General features: G+C 68.7%; 7 protein-coding genes across 7 annotated transcripts in view; 4 read left to right on the top strand and 3 right to left on the bottom strand.

Moving 5' to 3' along the window:
• Window positions 1–69: 69 nt before the first annotated feature.
• RHOBADRAFT_42835 (uncharacterized protein) lies at window positions 70–1,308 on the top strand (the record flags this gene model as incomplete). Its single annotated transcript, XM_018414117.1, has 1 exon — window positions 70–1,308. One exon carries the CDS (start codon window positions 70–72, stop codon window positions 1,306–1,308), a length of 1,239 nt encoding a protein of 412 aa, XP_018272543.1.
• A 407-nt stretch (window positions 1,309–1,715) lies between these two features.
• Window positions 1,716–2,608, top strand: RHOBADRAFT_13536 (uncharacterized protein; the record flags this gene model as incomplete). Its single annotated transcript, XM_018412145.1, has 3 exons — window positions 1,716–2,094; window positions 2,163–2,293; window positions 2,381–2,608. The coding sequence occupies 3 exons, from the start codon at window positions 1,716–1,718 to the stop codon at window positions 2,606–2,608; spliced, it is 738 nt and encodes a 245-aa protein (XP_018272542.1).
• Window positions 2,609–2,705: 97 nt separating this feature from the next.
• RHOBADRAFT_52491 (uncharacterized protein) lies at window positions 2,706–7,386 on the bottom strand (the record flags this gene model as incomplete). Its single annotated transcript, XM_018416363.1, has 14 exons — window positions 2,706–2,940; window positions 3,028–3,275; window positions 3,338–3,472; window positions 3,575–3,861; window positions 3,926–4,038; window positions 4,107–4,213; window positions 4,283–4,343; window positions 4,415–4,762; window positions 4,851–5,433; window positions 5,513–5,628; window positions 5,702–6,422; window positions 6,497–6,693; window positions 6,810–6,936; window positions 7,037–7,386. 14 exons carry the CDS (start codon window positions 7,384–7,386, stop codon window positions 2,749–2,751), a joined length of 3,585 nt encoding a protein of 1,194 aa, XP_018272541.1. The 3' UTR covers window positions 2,706–2,748.
• A 560-nt stretch (window positions 7,387–7,946) lies between these two features.
• RHOBADRAFT_42832 (uncharacterized protein) lies at window positions 7,947–8,946 on the top strand (the record flags this gene model as incomplete). The annotated part of the gene is made up of 3 exons (XM_018414116.1): window positions 7,947–8,288; window positions 8,374–8,461; window positions 8,561–8,946. 3 exons carry the CDS (start codon window positions 7,947–7,949, stop codon window positions 8,944–8,946), a joined length of 816 nt encoding a protein of 271 aa, XP_018272540.1.
• A 79-nt stretch (window positions 8,947–9,025) lies between these two features.
• Window positions 9,026–10,210, bottom strand: RHOBADRAFT_52490 (uncharacterized protein; the record flags this gene model as incomplete). The annotated part of the gene is made up of 1 exon (XM_018416362.1): window positions 9,026–10,210. The coding sequence occupies one exon, from the start codon at window positions 10,208–10,210 to the stop codon at window positions 9,290–9,292; it is 921 nt and encodes a 306-aa protein (XP_018272539.1). The 3' UTR covers window positions 9,026–9,289.
• A 1,618-nt stretch (window positions 10,211–11,828) lies between these two features.
• RHOBADRAFT_21686 (uncharacterized protein) lies at window positions 11,829–12,506 on the bottom strand (the record flags this gene model as incomplete). Its single annotated transcript, XM_018412556.1, has 4 exons — window positions 11,829–11,937; window positions 12,001–12,163; window positions 12,234–12,311; window positions 12,416–12,506. 4 exons carry the CDS (start codon window positions 12,504–12,506, stop codon window positions 11,829–11,831), a joined length of 441 nt encoding a protein of 146 aa, XP_018272538.1.
• Window positions 12,507–13,923: 1,417 nt separating this feature from the next.
• The window catches only part of RHOBADRAFT_31509 (uncharacterized protein), a gene marked incomplete at both ends in the record, with an annotated part of 3,353 nt that continues 272 nt past the window's right edge, over window positions 13,924–17,004 (top strand). Inside the window, 9 exons of the mRNA XM_018412976.1 lie at window positions 13,924–14,096; window positions 14,220–14,328; window positions 14,403–14,645; window positions 14,725–14,935; window positions 15,011–16,063; window positions 16,146–16,205; window positions 16,513–16,659; window positions 16,764–16,841; window positions 16,912–16,988. Of these exons, the coding sequence (XP_018272537.1) occupies window positions 13,924–14,096; window positions 14,220–14,328; window positions 14,403–14,645; window positions 14,725–14,935; window positions 15,011–16,063; window positions 16,146–16,205; window positions 16,513–16,659; window positions 16,764–16,841; window positions 16,912–16,988 (2,151 nt within the window). The remainder of the gene's footprint in view (window positions 14,097–14,219; window positions 14,329–14,402; window positions 14,646–14,724; window positions 14,936–15,010; window positions 16,064–16,145; window positions 16,206–16,512; window positions 16,660–16,763; window positions 16,842–16,911; window positions 16,989–17,004) is intronic.

The following is a 17,004-nucleotide window of genomic DNA, read 5'->3' as shown; positions in this document are numbered from 1 at the left end:
GCCACTGTACAGTCGCACCGCAGCACCCCGACACAGTCGCACACCCACCCGCGAGCTCGAACTATCACGATGTCGCCCTCCCTCCCCCTCCTCCGCTCCCTCATCTCCCGAGCCGCCGCACCCCGCCCACTGCACGCCCTGAGCCGGCCAGCCGCAGCGCGCACCTTTGCGAGCACCAGTACCGCCCATGCCGACCCGCCAAAGGTCCCCGTCGCCCTCATCTCCAAGATCCGCTCGGCGCGCCCGGGCACCCCTCTCTCGCTCGCGCGCTCAGCCCTCATCGCCGCCAACCACGACCTCGACGGCGCCCTCGCGTGGATCGCCGACCAGGCCGCCGAGTCGGGCGCCAAAAAAGCCGAGAAGCTCGCCGGCCGCGCCGCCGACCAAGGCCTCGTCGCCGTCGCTGTCCTCGCCGACGGGTCCGGCGGCGTCGGCGTCCGCGCTGCCCTCGTCGAGTTGAGGTGCGAGACCGACTTTGTCGCGCGCACGGACGAGTTCCGCGAGCTCGCCGAGGGCATCGCGCGCAGCCTCGCCTTCTTCGCCGAGCCCTCGTCGCCGTCGTCGTCGGCGGCGGCGGCGGCGGCAGCGGCGGCGCACCAGCTCGTCCAGCTCGACCCCAAGGCCGCCACCCTCCTCGATACGCCCGTCGTGCCCCCGCCGCACAAGGCCGCCGCGCTCGCCGCCGCTGCGGGGTCGGGCGACTCGTCGGCGCCGCCTTCGCACGAGACGGTCCACACGAGCCTCGCGTCGCTCGTGTCGCGCCTCGGCGAAAACATCCGCCTGCACCGCGCGTCGTCGGTCGCGCTCGAGCCGACGATGCCGGCAGACGACCCGCCGGCGTCGGAGCGCAGCGTCTACCTCGCGTCGTCGTACGTCCACGCGAGCAAGACGCCCACAGCGGCCGCCGCCGACGGCGTCCAGTCGGGCCTCCTCGGCGGCCTCCTCCTGTCGCGCCTTCCGGCGAGCTCGGCCCCGTCGGTCGACCCGGCAGAGGTCAAGGGCCTCCTGCGCGCGCTCGCCCGCCAGGCCGTCGCCCTCCCGACCACGTGCATCCGCGGCGCCGGTCCGGCGCCGTCGAGCACGAGCTCGGGCGCCGAGTCGGGCGAGCCGAGCACGGCGCTGTACGACCAGGCGCTCATCACGATGGCGCCGAGCGCCAAGTTTGAGTTTGAGCACGGCAGCTCGGTCGGCGACGTCCTGAGCCGGTGGAGCGAGGCGCGCGGCGTCGACGGCAGCGGGCTCGAGGTCGTCGAGCTCGCGCGGTGGGAGCTTGGCGAGGAGGGCGAGGGCGAGCAGGCGCAGGCATAGAGCTGTGCGTGCAGACGTGCATCGAGATCAAGAGCGGGCGTCGAGCCCGCACAGCAGTTCCCCACTCTCTCTCTCTCGCGCGCGCGCCCAGTGCGAGTCACGCAGAGACGCTCGTGCCCCTGTGCGAGAGATTGACAAGCTTTCGAGAGCAAAAAGGCGCAGCGGGTCGCCGCGAGAGCCGGAACCATGGCTCGAGGGCAACTTGAGAAGGCCGCGAGTGCGCGCTCAGGCCTCCGTCCGCCTCGCTCTCGTCTCCCGTCCGCGCGATCAGCGCTCGAGCTTCTTTCGCTCGACGACGGCCTCCGGAGCAGCCCGTACCCCGATAGCGCGTCGCCGCCGTCGCTCGGCGTCCTCGCTCTCCCTCTCCCTCGCGCCGCTTTCGCTCTCCTTCTCGCCCTCGACCGCTTATGGCAGCGATTCAGCTCACCGTCTCGGCCATCCTCTTCGACTCGGACGGCACCCTGATCGACTCGACGCCCGCCGTCCGTGCAACCATCTCGCGCTGGTGCGCCGCGCAAGGCGTCGACCCGCGCGCGTTCGCCGCCGCGCAGCACGGCACGCGCGCAAAGGACCTCCTGCGGCGGTTCGCGGCGCGGCCGAAGAGAGGGTGCGAGATGAGCGAGGAGGAGCTCGATGCGGCGGTCGAGGAGCTCGAGAGTGAGGTCGGGCGGACGGCGGCGGGGATGGCGAGTGAGGGAGAGCGCGGGATCGTGATGCTTCCGGGCGTTGAGAGGATGCTCGAGAAGCTCAGGGAGGGCAGGGCAAACTGGGGCGTCGTGACCTCGGGTGCGTCGTCGTCGTCCTCGCGCTCGAACCTCCTCCTCGCGCCTCCTGACCCTCCTTCTCCCTCGCAGCGACCCGCACTCACGCCTGCGCCGCACTCGATGCCGCAGGCGTCACGTTGAGCTCTTTACCAGTCCCTGTCCTTGTCACGGGCGACCTTGTCAAGGAGGGCAAGCCGCACGCCGAACCGTACCTCGCAGGAGTAGCAGGTGCGCACGAGCCCCCTCCCTCTCTCTCCCTCTCTCTCCCTTCGAGGCTGACGCTCTTTCCTCTCGTCGCAGCCCTGCAGAAGCTCCAGCCGTCGCTCGAGGCCAAGGGCGTTCTCGTCATCGAGGACGCGCCCGCCGGGCTGCAGAGCGGCGACGCGGCAGGATGTCGCGTCCTCGCCGTGTGCACCGGGCCCGTCGCCGCAGTCGACGTCGTGCAGGCTGCAGCGGACATCGAGGGCGCCATCGTCGCGCGGGACCTGAGCAGGTGCGCGGGCTCGTCTCGACTCTCTCGAGTGCGAGCCTCCTGACCCTCGCTCTCCTCCCGCAGCGTCGAGCTCGTCTCGTGCACGCCGGACAGCATCACTCTGCGCATCGAGCCTCTCTCTCTCTCGTAGCCAGCTCTAGACCGGGTCAAGTGGCTGTATTGCGAGGCTCGCGCGCCCCCTTTTCAGCCCAAGAACCCTCTCGGTGGCCGGCCGTGCATCGGCATGGGCGGCGGCATGACGCCGCGCACGAACATGGGCTGGCCCCCAGGCGCGAGGCCGTGCTGCGGGAGCGGGCCGAGCGCGCCAAAGCCCGGGTTGGGCGAGTCGTTGCGCGGCGCGACGGGCGGAGGGGGCTCGACGGGCGCCTTGAAGTTCTGCGGGGGCGCGGGCGACGAGGTCAGGTCGGGTTCACGCTCGTCGTCGTCTTCGAGAGAGAGCGAGAGAGAAAGAGAGAGACGCACCGTCTGCTTGCCCTCGCGGTACACGTCCTCGAGCGTGTCCTCCCACGAGCCCTCGGCCTCGAGGCGCTGATAGTGCTCGTACAGCTGCAGCGCCGTCCTCGCGTCCTCGATCGAGTCGTGCGTGTCGGCCTGGATCGCCGAGTGGAGCACGGCGTACGCGAGGAACCGCAGCGAGAGCTTGCGCTGTCGGGCGGGCAGGTGGTAGATGTTGACCGTGTCGATGATCTGGTGCGGCGGGACGTAGATGTCTGTGGCGCGAGCGACGGGTCAGGGGACGCTCGACGAGGTCGAGGGAGAGACAGGGACGCACTGATGATGCGGAAGTCCTTGTTGAGCCCGTGTCCGATGAAGACGCAGCCGAGGTCGACGAGCATGCGCAGCTTCTTGTACGCCACCTTGAGCGGCACGAGCGTATGCCGCGAGTGGACCGGGTCGAGGTCGCCCGCTGTGGGCGAGGAGGAGGAGAGAGAAGGCGAGTGAGCTCGAGCCGGCGAGAGAAAGAGAGGGCCGGCGACGAGAGAGAGGGAGAGAGAGAGCGAGGACGAACCGCGGATGCCCGAGAACTCGGTGAGGTAGTCGACGACGGGCTCGCTCGTGTGGATGTGGTCGTCGATGAACGGGATGCCCGTCTCGGTGCCCTCGCCGCGCAGGACCGACACGCGCGCGAGCGTCTGCCGCGACGGCCGCAGGACCTTCTTGGTCCCGTCCGAGTGGAACTCGGCCTCCTCCTGCTGCAGCGAGACAAACTCGGCGTCGATGGCGACGAGCGTGCCTCGTCGTGGCAGCTCGTCGAGGCGGAACGGCTGGTGCTTGATCATCGAGCGGTCGCGGTTCCTGCGGGAGCACGTCGTCAGGCTCGTCGCAGGGCAGGTCGCATAGGGATGGACGAAAGACGCACTTGGAGATAGTGATGTCCTCGCAGAGGATGGCGGGGTCGCTCCGTAGCGGCAGGTCCGAGAAGTCGAGCATCTCCCTCGAGTCGACGCGCTCGTAGAAGAGGACGGCCGGGATCTGCGGGCGCACCTGCAGCGTCAGGCGTGCTTCTCGAGAGACAGGGAGAGGGAGAGAGGGAGACGCACCTTCCACTTGCCGGGAAAGCTGAGCGCCTCCGCCTGGCTGACGGGGCGAACGAGAAAGTCGTTGAAGAGGTGCCACGACGAGCCCGGCTCCTTCTCCTCGTCCGATACTGTAGGCGCTCGACATCAGTAAAGGTCGAGTGCACGAGGCGAAGGAGTAAGGAGAAGAGGAGACGTACCGCGAGCGAACGAGACGAGGTGAGGCGCCTCGCCCTCGGCCTGGATCTGGACGACCATGGCCTGCGCGAGCACTTCGTCAGTGACACGCTCTGGACAGGTCGCACGACAGACAAAGGGAGAGAGGGACGCACCCTCAGCTCGTACTCGACCTCGCCTTCTGCCGCCTCGCCCTCGGACCCCTTGACGACCGCTCCGCCGCCCTTCCCCCGCCCGAGCCTGAACCGGCTCAGGACAAACCTCGACCCGTCCCTCTCCCTGCCGTCCCTCCACAGCTCGAGCTCCTCGGCCGTGCGCACGCCCGCGTTGAGCGTCAGGACGGGCGGGAGGCGCGCCGGGTCGGACGGGAGCGTGCGGCGAATGCGCACGTGCGTGTTCTGCCGACACGACGAGCACGGGAGGCGCGCCATCGTCTCGCGCACGATCGACGACGACAGGATGGCCGAGAAGGACGTGGCGGGCTGCTGCTCGTTCGACATGGCCTGCGGGCAGAGGGCCTCGAGGCGAGGTCAGTGACCGGCGACCTGCGCGACGAGGACTCGAGAGAAACAGAGAGCGAGTGAGACGCACCCGTCGCGGGTACTGCAGGTCGATGACGTTGAGGCCCGTCTCGCGCTCGGACGTGACGCTGCAGTTCTGGCACGTGCTGAGCGACTGGGCGTCGACCTTGACGACCTGGGCGAGCGGCGCCTTGACGGGCACGCCCGGCGGCGCGTTCTTGAGGAGCGACGGCGCAGGTGGCGGCGGGATCCTCGGCGACGACGACGTGGCCGGGATGGCGGGCAAGGTCGACTCGGACGTCATGCACTCGAGAAGGAACCGGTTGAAGGTCTGGATCAGGGTCGCGTACGCGACCGACTTGGCCGCGTCGTTCTCGTGGTCGATGAGGCCGAGCGCCGCGATCTGCGGGTTGGCGCCGAACGCGCGCGAGAAGTTGGACGCTTGGCAGTTCATGCCGCGCGCGTCCTCGAGCATGCGGAACAGGAAGCCGGCCTCGCACAAGAGGCAGTTCTCCTTGGGGCACGCCTCGAACGTGTGGCTCTTGGCGACGGTGCGCACGGGGCGCAGGTAGTGCAGCGCCTGCAGGAGCGAGTTGGTGTACGAGTTGGTGATGTGCGTCTCGAGGCCCGAGTGCGGCGTCTTGTTGTAGAACCTGCTCTCGAGGGGGCGCACAGTCAGGGCTTGTCTCGTCGTGCAAGGAAAGGAAAGGGAGAGAGCACAGAGGGACGCACGCAAAGTCAAAGTCCTCGATGCCGAACCGGCTGTACTTGATCTCGACCTTGCGGTAGTACTTGGGCATCTCGTCCTCGCCGTTGTGCTCCTCCTCGGGCTCGGCCTCGGTCGTCGCCTGCTTCGTGTGCGGGAGAGCGTTAGTCAGGCTCTCGAGTCAAGGAGGGAGAGGGAGGGAGAGTGGGACGCACCGAGTCGCCGAAGTCGCGCCTGCGCTTGGCGTCGGCGCGCTCGCGCTCGCTGCGGAACATGGGCGCGTCGACGCCGAGCCGGCCCGCGCCCGCCGCACGCGACCCGGCCGGACCGCGCACCTGGTTGCGCCGGACGGCCGACCGCAGCTGGGCCGGGTAGGCCGCGTACCCGACAAAGTCGACCGTCTTTGCCGAGGCGGCCACCTGCGGGTCGATCGGCATGCGGCGGTGCGACGCCGTGTGGGTCGTCGTCATGTGCTGCGGGAACATGCTGAGGAGCGGCGACGAGTAGAACGGCATGCCGACCGAGTTGAGCGGCGTGTCGTCGCGCCAGTCGATGCGCTCGGGGAGGTCGACCGTGTCGGGCAGCTCGACGTCGCCGTCGTAGCGGCAGAACTTGGCCTCGCCCTCGGCGGGTTGCGCCGACCACAGGTGCAGGTAGCCCTCGGCGTCGCCGAACGCGAGGCCCTCGCCCGTCGGCGAGATGGCCATGGACGTGAGGCCGCTCGGGGTCCCGATCTCGAAGACCGAGCTCTTGCCGACGTCCTTGAGGTCGAGCATCTGCACTCGGCCGTCCGAGCTGGCGACGACGACGTTGCCCGACAGGCGAGGGTGGAAGCGCACGAGCGCGGGCGGTGTCGGGAACGGGATCGGCGAGAGCGGGCGCAGGTACCGCGTGTCGAACAGCTTGAGGTACGGGTCCGGGAGCGGAAGACCTTGTCTGCGAGGAGGACCGAGAGGCATGAACGTGACGTCCGGGCGCGAGGATGAGGGGAGGAGGAAGGAGGGACGGACCGCATCGTGAAGCCGACCGTGACGATGTAGTTGCCCTCGGTCTCGAGCTGGCTGATGCCGCCCGTGTGCGCGAGGACCGTCTCGCCGATGGTGAACTCGGGCGTGCGAGTGTCGAGCAGGCACAGCGAGCCCGTGATGGTCGACCCGACGAGCTGGCTCGACCGTCTCAGGTGGACGAACGACAGCGGCGAAGGTTGCTGCAGTGCGGGCGGAACCGTGTGAGCGCCGGAGCTCGACATGACAGCGTGCAGCGTCTTGTCTCGAGGGCCCGACGCAGCGCGCAGGACGATGAATGAGAGACTCGGCGGCTCACCTTGCGGACGACGGACCCTCGCGAGAGGTTGACGACGACCATGTCGCTGCCCGGGCCCGTCGCGACGATCTCGGACGAGCGTGACGGCGTGTAGGCGAACGTGGTGAGCGGTACAGGCGGGTCGGTCCTGCAGCGCGGACGAGGTGGGGGAAGAAGGGGAGGGTCAGCGAGGCGCGACGAGGGCGAGACGCGAGAGAACAAGGGAGAGAGGACAGGGCCGGACGCACTCGACGCTCCACAGGGTCATGCCCCTGCGGTTGGCGAGCTTGACGCTCCCTCCTCCACCGCTCCTGCCGGGCATGCTGCCGCCGCCTCCGACGCTGAGGATGCCGGACGGGTCGACGCCCATCTCGCCGACCGCGCCCCAGTGCGCGCGGTAGCTCGTGTAGCGGCCGCCGAGGCCGGTCGTGGGCTGGCAGAAGTAGCTCGCGACGGTGCCCGAGGGCGAGCCGGCGAAGACGAGGGGCGACATGGGGTCGAACGCGAGGGCGGTTGGCGGCGAGGGGAGGAACTGGGAGGGGAGGGGCTGCCAGACGGACCCCTCGTCGTCGCCTGCGCCATACTGGGCGTAGCTCATGACGCGCACGGCGGTCGCGAGCGGGCGTCTCGCTCGAGAGACGGGGGAGCGAGGTTGGCGAGGTGAGTCGCGCGTCTGGTGAGGGTTGCGCGTGTCGAGTGTGGTCCTTGACGGTGTACCGTGCACTCGGCTGGTCGGAAAGAGCCTCTTGTCGCGGTGGAGGACGCTGGCTTGGAGCGAGTTCGTCGTTCGCTCGAGATCAGAGCCTCGCTACTCTCCCTCCTTCCCACTCGCTCTCTGGCGGTGCGCTCTTGCCTGCAATGAGGCCACACAAGCTGTCCTCAGCCCCCCACGCTCTGCCGTCTTGCTCCAAGCTCGCGACGACCGCTCGCTCGTCGTCCCCGACCTCGAGCCCTCCGGGCACGCGTCAGACGCGACCGAGCGAGGCAGACGGCTCGCAGGGCTGTGCGCTGCCGCCCCTTGGCTTCCTTCCCTTCACTCGCTGGTCCTCCCGGCTGCGCCACCCCTGCTCGCGCCGCTCGGCTCGTCCTTCCTCGCCTCGCGTTCACCTCTCCCCACCCCGCCGTTCGCCGCCTTCGCCCACCGCCTCTCTCTCCGCCATGAGCACCCACGACGACACGATCAAGACGCCCGCCTTCGACACGTTCGGCAACGACGAGCTCGCCGCCATGGAGGGCATCACGGGCCCTCCCGCCGACCAGCTCGTGCGCCTCTGCGGCATCCTCGACGCGGTCGCCGCCGAGCCCGGAACCGAGCTCGCCGTGCTCGAGAACGCGGCAGGTGCCGGCATCCTCACGCTCAAGCTCAAGGCGCAGCTGCCCGGTGACGCCAAGGTCAAGGTCGTCGCCGGCGACGTCGAGCGCACAATGATCGACCTCGCGACTTTGCGCTTCAAGACGGCGGGTCTGGACGGCGTGCGAGCTCAAGTCATCGACGGGACGGTGCGTCTTGTCTCTCTCTCGGTCCTCGCTCGCTCGGCGAACCCGCTGAATCGACTCTCCCCCCTGCCTTTGCGGCTCTCGACAGGCCATCCCGTTCGCCGACGACTCGTTCGACTACTCGTTCATCCACTTTGGCATTCAGCTGTACCCTGACCCGGCCAAGGGCCTGTCTGGTGCGTCCCGCCTTTCCTCGCCGCAACCTCTCCTCTCGCGCCCTCGCACTGACCTCCTCGCCCCCTCTCCCTCGCCGCCCTCGACCGCCTCGCCCGCAGAGTCCCTCCGCATCCTCCGTCGCGGCGGCACCCTCGCCCTCACGACCTGGCACACGCCCGGCTTCCTCCCGCTCCTCCAGCAAGCCGACCCGTCCTTCCCGACCCCTCCCCCGATGCGCCACCCGCTCGCGCTCCGCTCGACCGCCGCGTCCGTCCTCGTCGACGCAGGGTGCGCCCCGGACAGCGTCGCCATCGAGGACGTGTGCGTGCGGGTGCCGTTCGAGGGCGTCGACGCGTTCTTCGAGCTCATGCGCAAGGGGATGAAGGGTCTCGTCACCGACGAGGAGCGCAACGGGCGCATGAGGCGCGTGATCGAGGAGACGTACGGCGACGGGCCGTTCGCGCTCGAGTGGCTCGGGCTCGCCATCGTCGGGAGGAAGGCGTGAGGCTGGAAGGGGGGGCAGCGAGCTCGAGCGAGGGCGGCTTTTCGCTCTCTTCTCTCTCGAGGCGGGACGAGCACGCGAGGACGAGGAGTACGATCGTGTTTGCAATTGCTAAATCGACGTGAGGAAAGAGACAATGTGCGAGAGGAGGAGAGAACAACGAGGGGGAGAACTGGGGGGCGAGAGGACAGGCTCGAGCGCGAGAGGGAGGAAAGTTCGCCGACGAGGGACCAGCCCGCGTCGGCACGGACGGACGAGTAGTAGAGGGAACGCTATGGACAGGCGCGACGAGTGCGAGCGAGGCGTGTACAGGGGGTGGAAAGGGGAGGGAGGAGAGGGACAGCGCTCAGTCGACCTCGACCTTGGAGCCGACGCCTAGAGGCTGCTCCTTCTTGGTCTGCGACGACATGCTGAGGCCTGCGACGCCCGAGCTGAGCGGGTTGAGGTCCTTCTTGAGGCGCGAGCCGCTCGCGGCCGACGGGTCGGGCGAGTGGCGCGGCGAGTTCCTCGGCGACGGGACGGCGTTGAGGCGCACGTCCTGGAGGTCGAACAGCTGCTGGCCGACGGGCTGCGTCGCCTGCATGAGCGGCGCCGGTGGTGGTGCGCCGGGCGTCGACCCGGCGTGCTTGAGGCGCGAGCGCGTCACCTCGGCCGGCGTCGGCGGCGCCTGCTGCGGCGGCGGCGGCGAGTGTGGGACGGCGAATGGCGACGACGCGCTCGACTCGAGGTTGGTGTCGGACGGCGTCGAGCACGCCGAGGAGGACGACGACGACAGGGACGAGTCGGAGAAGGTCGACGTCAGGCCGGGCAGCGGCGCGAGCCTCGACGGCGCCGCGCTCGACCGCTTGCTCGCCATGGACGACGCTCGCGACAGCGACGACGCCGGCGTGTCCCACCCGTCTCCCTCGGGCGTGCCCTTGCGCGAGGGGGGCTTTTGCCGCGGCGCGCTGCGGTACGGCTCGAGGGTCGGCTCGACGACCTCGTCCCGCGGCGTCGTGACCATGACCGGGAACGGGTAACCCGACGACGGCGTCGCGAGGCGCACGGGCTTGGGGCGAGCGGGCTGCGCAGCCGGGTCCTGCTGGGCCGCGGCGGCGGCGGCGGCGGCTTCTTGCACTCGGCGGACGCTCGCCGCGTGCTGCTCAATGGCCCGCAGCGAGTCGTTGCGGCGGACGTGGTTGCGAGGTGGTGACGGCGAGGCGTCGCGCGAGGTGCTGGGTGGGTGCGCCATGCTGGCGGCGGTGGACGACGAGGCGACGGTGGCCATGGGCGGCGACAGTGCGAGTGCGAGCGAACGCGAGGGCGAGCGGCGTATGTGTTGGTTGCGGTGGAAAGGCGGGGGAGAGTCGAGCGGGTGCGGCGTCGGCTCGAGCAAGTTGGGCACCGGGGCAAGGTTGTCGAGTCGTGGTGGTGGTGGTCAAGGGGAGAGGGACGCTCGCGAGCTCCTTTGCGCTCGGGGCACAGGCAGCGGAGGCAGAGGAACCCAGAGGGAGTTCCAGGGGGACAGCGAGCGCGCGCCGCAGTTTCAGAACTCGGAGATGACGACCACGGGCGGCGCGTGCGGAGGCGAGGCTGTGTCGTTCACCGCCGCGCGCGCCGGCTGCCGCGATTTGCCCACCCGGCCGCTCGCCTTTTTCGCGCGCCCTCGCAGTCGCTCGCCCACGAGGTTTGGCGAGGTGCGGCCGCAAAGAAGCGCGTCTCACGCAAGGCCGAGGCGGTGCGAGCGGTCGCTTTCTCCTCGCCCTTTTTCCTTTCCCACTCGGCACCGCCGCGGGCCAATCGGTGCTGCGGGCGCACCGCTTTTGATCTCGACTGCGCTCTCTCTGTCCCTCGGCTGCGTTTGCTCGCCCTTGCATGGCGCCAAGCTCGCTCGCTCGTGCTCCTTGGCGCGCATGCCAGACCGCCCTTGTCGGCTCTGGACTGTGCATCGCCGACGAGGACAGACACGCTTGTTCGCAAGGTGAGCGATCCGCAGCGAGAGCCGCGAGTTGCCAGGGGGCGTCGGACTCGGGGATGCGCTGCGCCTCGCTCGGAATGGGTGCTCTCTTTCCAACATGCAGCGCTTGCACCGCCCGCCCTTGTCGTCGGCGTGCCTGCATGCCGCCCCTGTGCAGTGAGGCAAGTTGAAGGCGCGCTCGTCGACAGCTCGGCTCGAGCTTCCTCGCTTTTTGCGGACGTGCTCCTCGCTCGCTCCGCTCACCTGGACGCGTGCTCTACGAATCAGCACACAGCGGAAGCCAGCGAGAGAGCACGAGACGCTGCCGGCGGCGACCTTCTCAAACGGCGTCGACGCTCTCTTCGTCGTTCGAGACTCTGCGGCGCTTCCGAGACGAGCGGCACCTGCGTGTGCAGCCCTGTACGACGCGTCGAGCAAGTTCGAGGCACAAAGGAGCGAGCGAGCGACGCAGAGAGCGGTGCGAGACGCGAGCAGGTCCGAGCGGCGAGGGAGCGGGTGGCCAGGACGACGAGTTCTGCCGCGACGACGTCGCCCGGCCGCGTCGTGCGTCGTCCTTGACTCTCGAGAGAGAGTGCGTGCGACCGGCGCCAGCAGGCTCGGGCCCGGTAGAGAGCGAGCGCGTCGCCAGCCTGTCTCCTCGTTGCTCTCGCTCTTGCTCTCGCGGGGCGCTCCCTTTCTCGCACTCTCGACACCTCGCCGCAGAGAGAGACACGAACGAGAACGAGAGAGAGAGAGAGTACAGCTATATTTCCGTCGTGCAGGTAGGCAGGCGAGAGGAGGGGGGGAGGGAAGGACCGGGCAAGCAGCAACCGAGCGAGTCGAGAAAAAAAGGGGGAGGGGGGGATGCAAAGGAGGGCGACGTGCACTGGGTAACAGGGAGCACGTCGACGAGGGAGAGGGGAAGGGAGGAGGAGAGGGGACGACTGGCTCACGCCGACTTGGACTTGGCCATGTGGTTGAGCGCCGAGCCGGCACGGTGCCACGCGATCTGGCCTTGGTTAAAGGTGTGAACGAGAGGAAGGTCCTCGGTAGAGCCGCTGCAGGGTACGAGGCGTCAGTAGGAGGCAGGCGAGAGGAGGAGGGAGAGAGAAGGGACGGACTCCTTGTGGTGGACGCGGAGGGTGACCTCGGAGCCCTCGGCGAGCTCCTTGATGCCGATGAGGTCGACCTTGTCGTCGGGCTTGACGCGGTCGTAGTCGGCCGGGTTCTTGAAGTTGAGCGGGAGCATGCCCTGCTTCTTCAAGTTGGTCTCGTGGATGCGGGCTGCGGATCGAGGGGAGGCGCGAGGTTAGTTCGGCCGTCTCAAAGTGATGGCGAGCGAAATAAGACGGACCGAACGAGCGCGTGATCACGGCCGTACCGCCAAGGAAACGAGGCTCAAGAGCGGCGTGCTCGCGGGACGAGCCCTCGCCTGCAAAGAGAGGAGAAAGAGTCAACTCCTCGCTCGCTCGCTCGCTCGACATCCACCCCAGTCCCTCCCTCCTCGCCGCCCCGCTAGAGACCCGCTCGACGCACCGTAGTTCTCGTCGCCAATGACGACCCAGCCGATGCCGTGGTCGCGGTAGTACGCGCCGACCTCCGGAACGCCGCCCCACGCGCCCGTCATCTGGTTCTGCACCTTGTTCGCCTCGCCGTTCGCCTCGTTGATCGCGCCGATCAGGCCTGCACGTCGACCGGCGGTACGAGCGGTGGTCGCGAGAGGGCGAGAGGGCGAGGGTGGTCGTCGGGGAGGGAGCGAGGCGAGACGAGGGCGAGGCGAGGTGGTGCGGGTCGAGTGCCGGGCGAGGGCGAGGTCGGCGCAGCGTCAAAAAGGCGAGTCGTTGACGGGTGCGAGGAGGTGGGGGGTAACGCAGGTGAGGCGGCGTGAGGGTGAGGCGGCGAGAGGGAGGATGGGGAGAGGGGGGAGGACGAGCCACTAGGCGAAAGAGGCGCGCGCTCGACGATGCCTTCGCTTTGAGTGCGCGTAGGGAGCGAGCGACTCGAGCCGTTCACCGTGGGCGAGCGCGCGACAGGGAAGCGGCTCAAGCTTTCCCCCGCAGAAGAGGCTCGAGCGGCCGCAGCACGCCCGCTCGCCGGAAGCAAGCACGGCGACGCTGGCCTGCACGTCCCGCCGTACGCGGTCGAGAGCGCTGCGAGCCCAGTACTTCGCAACGCTGGAGCCGTGCGAGCGCCGAATCTGTAGAAGGGAAGGAGAAGAAAAGCGAGGAAGGGAACCCGTCCGAGGTGCACGAGGAGAGGGACGCTCGTCGACGCCGGCTCGCTCTGACAGCTCGGCAGACGCAAGTTGACATCTGTCGAACGCCGGCGCCAGACGGCCGAATGATCGGGTGTCGAAATGGACGGCAGAGGATTGTCCGCGGGATGGTCCGAGAGGCGCGCGCGACCAAAGTGAGCGACGAACCACTCGCGCAGTCGACTTGTCCAGGGCGTCGGCCGCCTTATCATAGACGCTTGCAGGTCCTCGCAGGCGACAGACACGCTCAAGACGCACGAGAGACGACCGAGTCGAGCGAAGCGGCGGTCGGAGCGCACGGTGAGGAGCGCCAGGTCGTGCCCGGTGGGCGCTTGTCGACGACGGGCAGTGGTCGGAACCGTCGCCCGGTCGACGTTGCCCGTCGAGACGAGCTGCTTGCGAGTGGGAGAGCGCGGCGGGCGAGGTCGGGAACCGCTCGACCCGTTCTCCGGCCGGAGCCTCGAAGTGCGGCGCGCGCGCGCGGAGCGGTCGGCCTGCGTGGCCGCCTGGTCGCCCTCCTCCTCCCCCTCCTCCTCCCCTCGTCCCTCAGCCTCACCAGACCCAGGGTGAGCTCTCCTGTCCCTCTGGATTCGCAGAACGAGCACGCTTGAGCCGCCGAGCCGTGCACACGCGCTCCCGCTCGGCCGCGGCGAGTGGGGACGAGCGTCGGCCGGCGACCAGCCAATTCGCGCCCACGCTTTCGTCGTCGCCCTCCCTCAGCGCCTCTCGCCTCGAGCGCACCGTACTGACCTCGCCCGACCTTTACCCCTCCTCACAGAGCAGTTCCACCATGGTCCTGCTGCCCTCTGCCCGCGCCGCCATGCGCTCGCCCGCCCTCTCGCGCTCGCTCGCGACCCCGGCCAGCAACATTGGCGCGACCAAGGTCCCCATGTCGCTGTTCGACAAGGACCGCTACATCAACTACCAGCGCATCGAGGACAACCTCGCCGTCGTTCGTCAGCGGTGCGTCCTCTTCTTCCTCGGACCGCGGGTCGACCCCTCGCACCTTGCGCGTGCTATCGTCGACCTAGCTTGCCCTCGAGCCTCGTGAAAGACGTACTGACTCTGTCGTGACCGTCCTCGCAGCCTCAACCGCCCTCTCGCGCTCTCGGAGAAGATCCTGTACGGCCACCTCGACAACCCGCACGACGCCGACATCCGCCCCGGCGCTTCGTACCTCAAGCTCCGCCCGGACGTGCGTCGCCTCGTCCTCGCCTCTCAGCCGTTCGAGAAAGAGTATTCTGACCCTCGTCGCCTTTGCCCTCGCAGCGCGTCGCGTGCCAGGACGCTACCGCCCAGATGGCCCTCCTCCAGTTCATGTCGGCCGGCCTCCCGACCGTCGCCGTCCCGACCACCGTCCACTGCGACCACCTCATCGAGGCCCAGGTCGGCGGCCCCAAGGACCTCGCTCGCGCCAAGGACATCAACAAGGAGGTGTACGACTTCCTCGCGACGTGCACGGCCAAGTACGGCATCGGCTTCTGGAAGCCCGGCTCGGGCATCATCCACCAGGTGCGTCCCTCTCGTTCGTGAGGAGCGTCGAGCGGAGCGGGAGCGAGCGAGAGCCTGACTTGGGAGAGCCCGCCTGCAGATCATCCTCGAGAACTACGCCTTCCCGGGCGGCCTCATGATCGGCACCGACTCGCACACGCCCAACGCCGGTGGCCTCGGCATGATCGCGGTCGGCGTTGGTGGAGCCGACGCCGTCGACGTTATCGCCGACCTTCCCTGGGAGCTCAAGTGCCCGAAGCGGATCGGCGTCAAGCTCACCGGCCAGATCTCTGGCTGGACCACGCCCAAGGGTGCGTCCTCGTCTCCCCTCGTCTGCGCCATACGTACGTGCGTGCATGGACCTGACCTCGTTCCGCCGCCGACAGACGTCATTCTCAAGGTCGCGGGCATCCTCACCGTCAAGGGCGGCACGGGCGCCATCATCGAGTACTTCGGCGAGGGCGTCCAGTCGCTGTCGTGCACGGGCATGGCCACCATCTGCAACATGGGCGCCGAGATTGGCGCCACGACGTCGCTGTTCCCGTACAACTCGCGCATGGGCGACTACCTCGACGCGACCAAGCGCGGCGACATCCGCAAGTACGCCGAGTCGTTCCAGCACAACCTGCGCCCGGACGAGAACGTCGACTACGACCAGGTCATCGAGATCAACCTGTCGGAGCTCGAGCCGCACATCAACGGCCCGTACACGCCCGACCTCGCGACGCCCCTGAGCAAGTTTGCCCAGGCCGTCAAGGACAACAACTGGCCCGAGAAGCTGTCGGTCGGCTTGATCGGCTCGTGCACCAACTCGTCGTACGAGGACATGTCGCGCGCGGCGTCGATCGCCGACGAGGCGGCCGCCCACGGCCTCAAGGCCAAGTCGGGCTTCACCATCACGCCCGGCTCGGAGCAGATCCGCGCCACGATCGAGCGCGACGGCCAGATGAAATCGCTCGAGCAGATTGGCGGCACCGTCCTCGCCAACGCGTGCGGCCCGTGCATCGGCCAGTGGGACCGCCAGGACGTGCCCAAGGGCACCGCCAACTCGATCATCACGTCGTACAACCGCAACTTTACCGGCCGCAACGACGCCAACACGGCGACGCACGCCTTTGTCGCCTCGCCCGACCTCGTCACGGCCATGGTGTTTGGCGGCTCGCTCACGTTCAACCCGATGACCGACTCGCTCAAGGGCGCCGACGGCAAGGAGTTCAAGTTCTCGGACCCGTCCGGCAAGGAGCTCCCGCCCCGTGGCTACGACGCCGGCGAGAACACGTACGCGGCGCCGCCCGAGGACCGCGCGTCGGTCAACGTCATCGTCGACCCCAAGTCGGACCGCCTCCAGCTCCTGACGGCCTTCAAGCCGTGGGACGGCAAGGACCCCAAGGGCCTCCCCGTCCTCATCAAGGCCGTCGGCAAGTGCACGACCGACCACAGTGCGTCCCCGTCGTCCTCTTCGTCCTCGTCGTCCCGTGCCAGGGCCGGACCTGACCTTCTTCCTCCCTCCCTCTCTCGCAGTCTCGGCCGGTGGCCCGTGGCTCAAGTACCGCGGTCACCTTGAGAACATCTCGCAGAACTGTGCGTGTCGCTCTCTCTTTATCTCTGTGCGCGAGAACTCTCACTGACCTTGCTCCCCCTCCCTCCCTCTCCCCCCTCGTCCCTCTCGCCGCCTCGCCACCTCACCCGGCCTGACCTGCGATACCCCCCACCTCATCGTCAAACCCGTCAACGACTCGCCTTTTCACGCTGCGCCAACCTCGCCCTCTCCCGGCACTCGACCCGCACCACCTCGCCTCACCTCGTCTCGCCTCGCTCCCTCCCCGACGACCACCCTCGCCACCTCGCCCTATCGCGACCACCGCTCGTACCGTCCGTCGACGTGCAGGCCTGATCGGCGCGATCAACGAGGCGAACGGCGAGGCGAACAAGGTGCAGAACCAGATGACGGGCGCGTGGGGCGGCGTTCCGGAGGTCGGCGCGTACTACCGCGACCACGGCATCGGCTGGGTCGTCATTGGCGACGAGAACTACGGTGCGTCGAGCGGGTCTCTAGCGGGGCGGCGAGGAGGGAGGGACTGGGGTGGATGTCGAGCGAGCGAGCGAGCGAGGAGTTGACTCTTTCTCCTCTCTTTGCAGGCGAGGGCTCGTCCCGCGAGCACGCCGCTCTTGAGCCTCGTTTCCTTGGCGGTACGGCCGTGATCACGCGCTCGTTCGGTCCGTCTTATTCCGCTCGCCATCACTTTGAGACGGCCGAACTAACCTCGCGCCTCCCCTCGATCCGCAGCCCGCATCCACGAGACCAACTTGAAGAAGCAGGGCATGCTCCCGCTCAACTTCAAGAACCCGGCCGACTACGACCGCGTCAAGCCCGACGACA

This window comes from Rhodotorula graminis (assembly GCF_001329695.1).
Source record: "Rhodotorula graminis WP1 unplaced genomic scaffold RHOBAscaffold_4, whole genome shotgun sequence".
NCBI classification, from domain to species: domain Eukaryota; kingdom Fungi; phylum Basidiomycota; class Microbotryomycetes; order Sporidiobolales; family Sporidiobolaceae; genus Rhodotorula; species Rhodotorula graminis.
The sequence above is the reverse complement of the archived record's forward strand: the minus strand, read 5'-3'. Positions and strand labels throughout refer to the sequence as shown.